At 40.0% G+C, this 12425-nt stretch overlaps 1 protein-coding gene across 1 annotated transcript in view; it reads right to left on the minus strand.

The window, feature by feature from the left end:
• LOC125467236 (E3 ubiquitin-protein ligase RNF144B-like) overlaps window positions 1–12425 on the minus strand; it is a 78469-nt gene that overhangs the window by 30520 nt on the left and 35524 nt on the right. The window contains exons 2-3 of the mRNA XM_048562816.2: window positions 8311–8522; window positions 5025–5129 (exon numbers count right to left, since the gene is read on the minus strand). Of these exons, the coding sequence (XP_048418773.1) occupies window positions 5025–5129; window positions 8311–8478 (273 nt within the window). The 5' untranslated portion in view covers window positions 8479–8522. The remainder of the gene's footprint in view (window positions 1–5024; window positions 5130–8310; window positions 8523–12425) is intronic.

The following is a 12425-nucleotide window of genomic DNA, read 5'->3' on the forward strand; positions in this document are numbered from 1 at the left end:
AGCATTGCTCCAATTCCAGCCACTTAGAATAACAGAGCTGTAAAGCATAGAAACAGACCCTTCGGTCCAACTTGTGCATACCAAGCAGATATCCTAAATAAACCTGTGTTGTCTATACCTGACACATGCTTCCTTCTTTTTCTTGACCAAAATCTAAATTTCTCTAGTCATCTCTGCACCATCCAGTTTTGCCCTTCACCCTAACAGGGAATAATGTGTCTTGGACTCTTATTATCTCATTTTTGAGGTCATTCCATTTTCCAGCAGTTCCTTTACCTGCAAATTCCCACCTACCATCAACTTTTGAAGTTCTTGCCTAATACCATCAAATTTGGCCTTCCTCCTATTTAGAATTTTAACTTTTAGATCCCCCCTATCCTTTTCAATCACTATTTAGAAATTAGTAGAATTATGGCCACTAATCCCAAAGTGCTTCCCCACTGACACCTCAGTCACGTGTCCTGTCTTACTTCCCAAGAGTAGATCAATTTTTGCCTCTCTAGTAGCTACGTCCATATACGGAATCAAACTTTTTTTTGTACACACTTAAATTCTTCTTCATTCAAGCCCTTAACACTATGCAGTCCCAGTCCATGTTTGGAAAGTTAAAATATCCAACCATTACCACTATTATTCTTACAGATAACTAAGATCTCCTTGTAAATTTGTTTCTCAATTTGCAACTGCCTATATTGTGTACATGTGCATGTGCTAGAATCTATTGTACAATCTCAATAGGTGATCATCCCTTCATTATTTCTCATTTCCACCCAAATAATTTCTCTGTATGTACTCTCAGGAATATCGTCCCCAAGTACAGCCGTAATATTATCCCTAATCAAAAACGCCACTGACCCTTCTGTCTTGCCCCCTTTCTACCCTTCCTACAGTATCTATACCCTGGAACATTAAGCTGCCAGTGGTGTCCACCCCTGAGCCACTTCTCTGTAATTGCTATGATATCCCAGTCCCATCTTCCCAACTGTGCCTTGAGTTCATCTGCCTTACCTGTCAGGCCTCTTGCATTGAAATAAATGCAAATCAATTTATCAGTCCCACCCTGTTCTCTGCTTTGTTCCTATTTGCCCTGACTGTTTGACTAGTTCCTTTTCACAACTGCACCAGTCTCAGACCGACCTCTTTTCTCACCATCTCCCTAGGTTCTCTTCACCTTACCCCTTTGCTAGTTTAAATCCTCTTGAGTAGCTCGAGCGAATTTCCCCGCCTGTACATTACTCCCCTGCAATTCAAGTGTAATCTGTCCTTCTTACACAGGTCAGTTCTAACCCAAAAGATATTCCAATGATCCTTTTCCCTGCACCAGCTCCTCTACCATGCATTAATCTATTCTATCCTTCTATTCTTATTCTCATTACCAGGATTAATCGAGACATTACTACCCATAAGTTCCTACCTTTTAAATTCCTGCCTAACTTCCTATATTCTCTCCTCAGAATATTGTCTTTCTCTTCCTATGTCATTCCAATGTGTACAATGCCCTTCTGCTGCTCCCTCTCTTCGAGAATATTTTACACCCTCTCTGAGGTATTCTTGATCCTGGCACCAGGGAGGCAACACGTCATTCTGATTTCTCGCTGTTGGCCACAGAAACATCTGTCTGTGCCTCTGACTGGACAGACTCTCATCACGGTCGATTGCTTGGAACTGGATGATTCCCTTGTTTCATTAAAATTAATCTCACCACTTGCACATCCTTGGCTAATGTTGACTGTGCCTTCAGTTGCTGAGCGCTGGAATTTGCTCTGCAAACCAGCCCATCTCTCATTGTCTTTAAGATGCACCTTTAAAACTATCCACTTCGATAAAACATTTTGTCATCTCATCTGATATCTTACTATGGGATTCAGTGTTACATTTTGTTTGACAACATAAAGTCCGTGGGATGTCCTACAACATTATAGCTGCAAATAATGCAAAGTCATTACTCATGTTACAGAACGCAACTGCAGGTTCTCTAATTTCTCCACTTGTTATCTTTCACTGAGCACTATTTGATAATTAAATGAAATGAACAGATAACACTTGTTTTTGAAAATAAATTTCTCAAAACAACAGTCGAGTGGCACATTTAAGGCTGGTAGATGCTTAGTAAATTGCAGCTAACCTTTGACAGCTGTTACAATAGCGCAAGGGAAAAGGGATTTTCCCTAGACACCACCTTATTAAGAGACACAGGTGAAATTTCAAGGTTCATTTTCAAGAGCAGAACCTGTTCATTATCCCTAAACATTGGGACATTCTCCATGAATTAAAAACTGCCAAAAATCCAGTTTACACAATAAACAAATCACAAATTTTCATGCAGTGAAAAGGGAAAGGTTAACAAGGACAAATATGGACCCATTACAAGCAGAGTTAGAAGAATTTATAATATGAAATAAGGAAATGGAAGTGAAAGTAAACAACTTTGCTTCTGTCATCGCAGAGAAAGATGAAAGAAAATCTCTCAGGGATATCACAGACCAAGGTATAAGCAAGAATGAGGTGCTGTAAATATCTAGTGTTAGTAACAAAGCAGTACTGTGGCTGGTTCGGAACTGAATGCCAATAATTCTCTTGGACCTGACTATATTCCTCTGCAATGAAAGAAGTAACTCAGGAATAGTGGATCCATTGGCTGTCAGCTTTGAAAATTCTATAGATTCTGGAAGCATTCCTGCAGACTGAAATGTTGCGGTGTAACCCCAGTATTCCAGTAAGGAGGGGCAAAAGAATACAGGAAGTACAGATCTGTTAGCCTGACATCAGGGAAAATGCCAAAGTTTATTATAAAGAATGTGTCTACTCGACACTAGGATCAGGCTCGTCCTACATGGATTATGAAGAGGAAATTGTGCTAATGTGTTGGGAGTTTTTGGATAGAGTAGATAAAATGTTACCAGCAGATGTAACGTATCTGTATCTTCAGCAGAGTTTCAATTTTTTTTAAAAAGTCTCACATAGGAAATTACTGAAAAAAAAAATTGTAGGACATAGCACCTGGGCTACCACATGTTACCATGGAGCTTGGGGGCCAATGAGGTTGCATGGATGGGGTGTGGGGGATCTGAGGGGTGAGAACCGGCAATCCTTATTAATTTTACTGCAGCTGGGGGAACAAAATTCCACAGCACAGAGCTGGACTATCTAACTAACTCACCTCAGTACTCGGTAGCTCCTCTAACAGACCCAAGGGTTCTGTAGGCCTGCCAGAATACATATAACTCCCCCACACACCCAGCTGAGCAAACATCTGGTGGTTTCAGGGCAGTTTCTCTTGAAATGAGTCCACAGTGTCTGGATTGGCATTTTTCTCAACATTGCCTATCTGACTCAGGAGTAAAATTTAGTCTGCAGTGCAGGAAGAAAACCTACCTTTCAGGATCAAATAGACCTCAGAATTCCAATGGATTAACTAATGGATGTTGCTCCCTTAATGTTTCAAATGCCAATTGCCAACCATGCATTTTCTTTTTTGATACTTGTAGTTTTACTTTATTAAATACAAAAAGCAAAAGATGTTTTTTTTCTTGGATAGGACGTGAAGGCAGGAGAGAAAACTGATGGAAGCTAATAAACGGACAGCCAGTGAGACACCACCCCTGCACTCTAACATGAAACAAGACTTCGGCATTTGTTACCTGCAGGCATAAGACAAATGGCATTAACCAAATTTGACTGATATGGAAATTCTGACATAATGCAAAATGGTTGGTTAGCAAAGTAGCCAAAAATGAAAATAACAGGGCAAGTCAAACATTCTAATTAATAGCAGCCTTGGTTCAGACTGCATGCAGTGAATTTATCAGACATGTCAGCAGGCTAAAAGGAATGGAGCAACAAGCTGTCAACTAAATATGTTTCAGGCGCTCTGATATGAAACACATTCTACTCTTTTCTAAAGACTCCTGACTGAACTCATGAATGAAGGTTCATGCATAGTAACAACAGGTCCCTCTTCTCAGAGTCTGGTAGCAAATGTTACATTGTTAGGTGGAGTACTGAAATTAGCCCCAGAACTTTATTTCAATCCAACCATTATTCTTAACCTTTTATCATCCTATGAACAGGCAAACAACTAACATAAACTTAAGTATGGCACTAGGAAGCAATGTCTGAGTCCATATGATTCCCTCCCCAAATTTCCCTCTCATCCAAAAAAAAATGAAATTACTCTATTGTAGTCAGTTGGATACCACAAGAAACCAACTCACAACAATGTGGATCAGACATGGTGATACGTCACTACTCATGCAGGTCTTTCACCGTTCAAAGTCACTTCTTAGGAATCACACAGTATCTCAAATCATTGTCTTGCTCATACTTATCCAATTTCATTTTTAATTAAAAATCACTACAATAGACAGGTAACCTGTGTCCAGGGCTGGCATGGTCCCCATGCCGAATCAAGACAGAAAGTACACAGCAAGGTAAGAAGATGCTGGTTTATTCCCAACAGACAAATTTCCCAAGGCTGGGTGGAGTGCAGGTGATGGTGCGGCAAGTGAAATTTCCAACCTCTGACTAGGAGGCTTGGTAAGAGCTCATCTGCTGATCCAAAATGTTCATGGAGCCAAGCGATCAACACAACTCTCTTAAAATGACCACACCAAACTGATGGGAACAGGATGGGAATAATGCATTATTTAATACAAAAAGGTAAACACTTGGAAAAAGAAGTACTGAAAAATAATCACATTTGAGTAATCATCCTTTTACTACACCAGCTCTCTCTCTCTCTCTCTCTCTCTCGATACCTATCTAATGGGATAGCAACCCTATGGTTTGGTATGGCTATGGCAACTTCAACTCTTACCTGTCCTCTCTCTGGTCTCAGCTCACTATCCATCCTAGATACTCAACATAAAGGTCCTCCTTTTAAAAAAAAACAGAAAAGAAAAGGAGCCTATGCAGAAGGCAGCCACAACAAAGGCTGTTAACTCAGGCCCATTTGTGGCACATTTCCCACCTCCCCATGGCCACCATGGCATTTCTTGGGTCAATAATGGTTAAAGCATTCTTACCTCTGCATCCTGCAAGACTCCATTTTTAGGACATCCAAGCTCTGGGCATGTGATAGGAGATCCACAACCTTCTCTGATCATTAGTTCTACGTAACGCACTAAGCACTGATGAGTCGAAACATAATTTGAAAAAAAAGAGTAAGTACATCTGTTACTTGGTGTCACAGAGCATTAGCATATTTATTCGATCAATGAACCCTGGACTATCATTTAATGTGACATTCTAATGAAATACAAATGAAGGCAATACTTAAAAAATACCGATCACAAACTCTATGTCATGTAGTACTGAATACAGTATTAAAATGCTCGTAAACAGAATGTCATCTTGCAACTTATTCAGCAATACAATAAACTATGCAACTCAAATGATTTGGTTCTATGAGAAGGATCAGTTTTCTTCAAACATGGAGGGTATGTTATTCCACCTGGTTCTAAAGGAAGGTCCAAACATTTACAGATGCTGAGTGAATTGCTGCACATTTATAGCATTTTCAGCAGATTATTTAAAGTTTACCTTTGGTGGTCAAAAGGAAACCAAATGTAAATTTAGGAGCCAGGAAATTCTGTTCTATTTTATTTTCTCAACAATAAAGCACGTTCAAAGAACTAAAACCTTACCAACACACCTTATAGGAACAACATGAAATATTAATTGACACCAAAACAAAAGGAATACACACTAAAAGGACAGGTGAGCAAGCATGTGATCAAAACAGACAGGTTTTTATTCAAATTTTAAAGCAGAAGGAACACAACACTTTGGAGAAGGAGTTCGTGAAATTAACAACTAGTTAATTGATAGCCAGTAACTAGAAGTCAAGTGAAGGAATTGAGGGTTGCATATGTTGGAGGATGACAGCATTCCTGGGTATTTGTACATGATGTACTGAAAAAGAAACTGGTGTCTACCAACAGTGCCTGGCCAGAGCAATTTTTTTAAAAAATTCACTCACAGGAATGTTGTCAGGGCACATAGCCTTTGCAGCATTCAGCGCCTCCAACCATTTCTTGATATCATGTGGAATGAATTCAGTTGGCTGTAGATTGGTATGTGAAATGCTGGGCTCCACTGGAGGAGGCAGAGATGGATAATCCACTTGGCGCTTCTGGCTGAAGATCGCTGCAAATGCTTCAACCTTTTGCATTGATGCATTGGGCTCTTCCATCATTGAGGATGGGATATTTGTGAAGGCTCCTCTTCCGAGGAGATGTTTAATGACCCACCACCATTCATGAGTGATGTGGCAGACTGCAGAGCTTGGACTTGATCAGTTGATTGTGGGATTGTTTAGCTCTGCCTGCTTATATAGCTTGGTATGCAAGTAGTTCTATTTGGTAGCTTCATCAGGTTGACACCTCACTTTTAGGTATGCCTAGTGCTGCTCCTGCATTCTCCACTGAACCAGGGTTGATCCTCTGGCTTGATGATAAATGGTTAAGTGGGGAGTATACCGAGCCATGAGGTTGCAGATTGTACTGGAGTACAATTCTGCTGTTGCTAGCCCACAGCACCTCATAGATGTTCACTCTTGAGATGCTAGATCTGTTCTAAGTCTGTCCCACTGAGCACAGTGAAACTGCCAGACAACATGACGGAGGTAGGTCTTCATCTCCACAACAACTGTGCGGTATTCATTCCTACAAATAATATCATGGACAGACACATCCACAGCCAGCAAACCGGCAAGAACAAGGCCGAGTATGCTTTTCCCTCTTATTGATTTCCTCACTATCTGTCACAGACCCAGTCGAGCAGCAATGTCCTTTAGGAGCTGACGAGCTCAATCAGTAGTGCTGCTGTCAAGCCACTCTTAAAAAGGTAGATGCTGAAATTCCCACCCAAAGTAACTTTTACATTCTTGCCACCCTCAGTGTCACCTCCAAGCACTGTTTAACATCAATGAACTGTGATTTATCAGCCAAGGGAGGATGGTCCACGATAATAAGCAGGAGGTTTCCTTGCCCGCCTTTATTTTAAAAGCCTCGAGACTTCATAGCGTCCAGATTCAATGCTGTGGACTTCAAGGCAAACTCCTTTCCGACAGTACACCACTGTGCCGTCAATCTGCTGGGTCTGCTCTGCCAGTGGGACAGACATATCCAGGGTTAACGATAGTGATGTCTGAGACACGGTCATATGTGCAGAATCATATTCACTGAAGCAGAATCAAGCTGTTGCTTGACAAATCTGAGAGACAGCACTCCTAATTTTGGCAGTAGCCCCAGGATGTTAGTAAGGAGACTTTTGTAGGGATCGAAAGGGCTGTTTCTGCCATTGTCTTTTCAGGTGCCTAGGTTGATGCCAGATGTCTGACCAGTTTCATTTCTTTGTTGAGATTTCGTAGCAATTGATTTGACTGAGTGACTCATTAGGCCATTTCAGAGGGCAGTTGAGAGCCAACCACATTGCTGTGAGACTGTAATCACAGAAAGGGCACACCAGGTGAGAGATTCCTAAACGACATTAGTGAGCCTGATTCTTGATTCCAATGAATTTCAACGAATTCAAATTCCACCACGTTACATAGCGGGATTCAAACCCGGGTACTCAGAACATTAGCTGAGTTTCTGAATTTACTCTCCATTGACTCTCCACTTATATGTGTGAATATAAATGAGAATCTCTTAAGAAGAAATGTGGCTTCAGTTGACTGGGAGTCATTGTAGATCAACAAGCATAGTAATAATGAATGCCTCTATTCTAACCTGCTCGGAGTTTGGAATGTACCTACCAAGTTCAGAATAATGGAAGTCTAGCCAAGAGAGGATAAAAATATTAAGTTGCAAAAATGCAAGTGTGGAGATTTATGGTATTATGGAAGAACTACTGTTTAAAAGGCAAAAGGGGCAGCACGGTGGTTCAGTGGTTAGCACTGCTGCCTCACAGCAGCAGGGACCCGAGTTCGGTTCCAGCCTCGGGCGACTGTCTGCATGGAGTTCGCACATTCTCCCTGTGACTGCGTGGGTTTCCTCCAGCTGGTTCAATTCCTTCCCACACTCAGATGTGCAGGCTAGGTGGATTAGCCACGCTAAATTGTCCATAATGTTCAGTGGTGAGTAGATTAGGGAGGTTATAGGGAAATGGGTCTGGGTGGGATGCTCTGAGTATGGGTGTGGACTTGTTGGGCTGAAGGGACTGTTTCCACACTGTAGGACCCTATGATCTCTATGAAAGGTAAATCTTTCCAACACAATCAAAATTATAGTGATATCATTTAAAGTTTCCATTCAGCTTCAATTCTGATAAACCCTCCAGTTACAATGCCTTGCTGAGCACACTCACCATGGTGCAGAAGAAACAGTTGCATTGCTCCAGAGTGGTCATTCCATCAAGAGGGTATTCACAAAGGCAGAGCTTGCATGTCACCAGCGGGTCCAGGGCCAGTTCCTCACCCACAGACAAACCTGCTGTAATCACCGGGTGATGGTGGGTTTTACTGGAAGATTCCATCCTTCCAGTGAATTGGGTCTCTGGGTTTGACCTTTGTACTGTACCTGTTGACAAACACAAAAGAATTTTTGGAGGTTTTCCCATAGCATGATAGCATTTTTAATCAGTTAGCAATTTTCTCTCTCACATAACTGCAAAAAACACAGAGGTATAAGCTTGAACCTGGAACACCTGTTTTGGCAGAACACCAAAGGTTGAACCTAACAATGATCATGTGTGGGACCCACCCATCTTAGTTTCTTCTGGCTTTACATCAAGTCAAATACCGTGAATGTGCAAATCTGTGGTTTCTGGATTAAAGCTAACTGACAACCTATTCGGCAACTCAAAATTACAATATAGTCACAGTGAACTAAACTTATGTAAACATCTTTTAATTCTTTTTTGAATCAGAAAAAGCTTTTCTCCATAACAATTAGAACAGTTCACTTTCATGATTGTTAACAATTATAAAATTAAGATTCTTCCTTTACGAGTTGGCTTTACAATCTGTAGCAACAAAATGGGTTGTACACAGTTAGGAGACTTCTATTTCAGGTTAGCATTTTTGGTGAAATAATAGACAAAATAAAAAAAAAACTTAAATCTAAAATGTTATCAATATCAAACCATACAATTACAACACACTGGTGTCCTCGAAATAACTATATTTTGTGCAAAACCAAAAGTCATCAATGCAGTTAAGTGAGAAGTTTGCCTTCGATTCAGAAGATTATGGAGTAAAATTGCATACGATTTATAAAATTGGGACTGAAATTTTAGCCAAGTGTCCCCACCCACTTATTCAGGTTAAAACAACTATTGCATTTTTCAGGAAAAGTAGAGTTCTCGCAGTATCCTGTACCATCAGTCATCACGTAATTAATACCACACAAACCTTTTATCTTTTTGGTACTTGTAAAGCCTTGCTAGTTATACATTTCTTTTAGAGTTTTTCCCCACCAAAAACATTTATCAAATACAAGACAACATGCAATACAGGTACAAAGCTTTCTATTAATGCACATAGCCTACTCAGAAGAAAGCATATTGAATTCAAGTGAAACTTTGGATTATGTGCGCTTCTGTCAGCTTTTTCTCCACCTTCAAGAGATCACCAAAGTTTGCATTACTGGCAGGTTCAACAGATGGGAAAGCAACCAAGTTCCCAGTCAAAATTAGATGCATATGAACCCAAAGATATCAATACTTGCTTCCTTCCTTCTTTGTGGGAAACAGTTAATAATGTCCACATAGGTTTCAATTCAGCTCAGAAATTTACTACATAGAAACCATACGTCTGAACCCAACTGTCCTACGGTCTAACTTATTGACTTTCAGCCCAGTGCTGCAAGGTATTCAAGCAGAGTGAATTTGGCAACAGACCTAGTTAAGTAATGAATGTAACTATAGTGATTAAGCTTATATTCAAACAAAGTTCAGACAAACATGGCCTATAAACATTTTAACAGTTTTGACTGGGATTCAGAAAACAAACCATCCAAAAACGTAATTCTTCACTTTCCAGAAAAACATTTTGGCAATATTCTGCCCTCAAACGTCAACACTAAAGCAAATGCTCAAATACTTTATCCTATTTGTATCAATGGGGTCTTGGTGAACACAGGTCAGTAGCTGTGTTTGCCCATTTTACAACAACAATTACACTTTAAAAAGTACTTCAGTAGCTGTGATACCCTTTGAGACAGCCCAACGACATGAAAAATCACAATACACGGACATACATTTGAAAGGCATCTGGTGGGTACATGAATAGTAAGGATATGAGCCAAATGCTGGCAGATAGGACGAGATCAGATTGGGATGTCTAGTCAGCGTGGACAAGTTGAACCGAAGGGTCAGTTTCTGTGCTGAACAACTATTTGGAATAGAAGCAGAAGTTGATTATTCAGCCCTTTGAACCTGCTCTACCATTCAATAAGATCATGGATGATCTGTTTGTCTTTTAAATTCCACATTCCCATCTACTCTTGTTAACACTTGATTCCTCTGCCTAGCAAAAAAAATCTACTCACATGGTCTTCTAAATACTTCATGAGCTATGACAACCTTCTAAAGCAGAGATTTCCAAAGTCACACTACCTTCAATAAAAAAAATTCTCCTCATCTCTGCCCTGAAAGGGCGACTCTCCAATTTTCTAAAGAAGGGTCCAGATCCGAAATGTCAGCTTTCCTGCTCCTCTGATGCTGCTTGGCCTGCTGTGTTCATCCAGCTCTACAACTTGTTATCTCTCTTCCTTGCATTGGCTTCATCTATACTTCCCACTGCCTCAGAAAAGAAATGAACATAATCAAAGACCCCTCCCACTCCAGTTATACTCTCTTCCAGCGTTTTCCATCGAGCAGAAGGTACAAAAGTTTGAAAACACTTACTAACAGATGCAAGAACAGCTTCTTTTCCATTATTATCTGACTTATGAATCATCCTCTCATAGTCGAGTTGATCTTTCTCTGCACCTTCTCTGTAGCTGTAACACTGTATTCTGCGTTCTGTTCTATTATCCTGATGTACATATGTAAGGTATGATTTGTCCAGACAACACGCAAAACAATACTTCTCACTGTATCTCAGTAAGCCAGGCTGACTTTCCCAATTACCTTGTGTTTCTAAATGCCTAACTATAATCCCCTTAAACAAGTGATTCACACACCTTCCTCTAACAAATGTCAAGCCTATAGTTTTCTGCCTCTCTCCCTTCTTGAATAAAGCGCTTACATATGCTAGTCTGATAAACACACTAGATTTAGTTCTTGGAAAATTAACACCAAAGCATTTACTACTTCCTTACTAACCTGTTTTAAGAGTCTAAGATGAAGTTCACCTGAACTTGAAAACTTTCAGCCTGCAAATCCATCAGTTTGCTTAATACCACTTTCCTTGCGATTGTAATTTTACCAAGTTCCCTTTTCTCTTCCACATCCTGAATTACAGCTCTGTCTGTACATTTTTTAAAATCTCTATTGTGAAAGTAGAACAAAATAACTATTTATTCCTTCATCCATTTTCTTACTATACACTGCTAACTCCCCATTCTCATTCTTTAGATGGTTAGCATTCATGTTGCTTACTCTTCCTTTTTACATACTTGTATAAACTGTTGCTACCTATTGTTACGTAACCAGCAAGCTGCTGCTCATGCTCTAATTTCTCCCTCCCAATTCACCTTTAATGCATTCTCTGCTGTTCTTTATGTTCTGAAAAATCATATGACATGCCACTCACTTGTGTGCAGTTGTCTGGTTTTTCCTCAAATTAAATACTTTCCCCAACATCTTTAATTAACCACAATGATGGTTAGGATTTAGAGTTGCCTTTAGATTTTCTTCTATATTGTTGAAATGTACTTATTCTAAAATGCTTTCTTATTAGGTCTGCCACTAGGTGTCTATTGATCTATCACTACCCTATGTGCCAGTTCACTTCAGCCTGCTCAACTTTCATTGCCTTGCAGTTGCCCTTATTTAGGTTTAAAGTAGTAGTCCTAGATCCTTCTTCCCCCTTTCAAACTGGTTGTAGTTGTTGCTACCTATGGATGCCTTAACTTGGATGCCATTAATTAATCCTGTCACAGAGCATAATATCAAATCTAATATAATGTGCTCCCTGTTGAGGTCCAAAATAAGATACTCTAAGAAACTCTCTCAAAGCATTATATTAATTTTTCATCTCAGCTACACCTGTCAAGTTTATGAAGATTAAAGTCAACGATGATTATTATTTCCCTTTGTCACAAGCATCAAATATTTCTTCTTGTATGCTTTCTCTCCCATTGCCTCTGTTAAGGCTTTGTAGACCAGTCCCACAAGTGACTCCTTCCACCTACTATTCTGATCTCCCGATCCAAGGTAATCTCTAGCATTTGTACAAATGCCATCTTCGACTTAACAGTGCTCCACTTTTATCCAGCTTTCTATTTTTCTTGAATGTCATGGAGCCTTAAATATTC

The sequence above is a fragment of the Stegostoma tigrinum genome, chromosome 2 (genome assembly GCF_030684315.1).
Source record: "Stegostoma tigrinum isolate sSteTig4 chromosome 2, sSteTig4.hap1, whole genome shotgun sequence".
Lineage (NCBI taxonomy): Eukaryota > Metazoa > Chordata > Chondrichthyes > Orectolobiformes > Stegostomatidae > Stegostoma > Stegostoma tigrinum.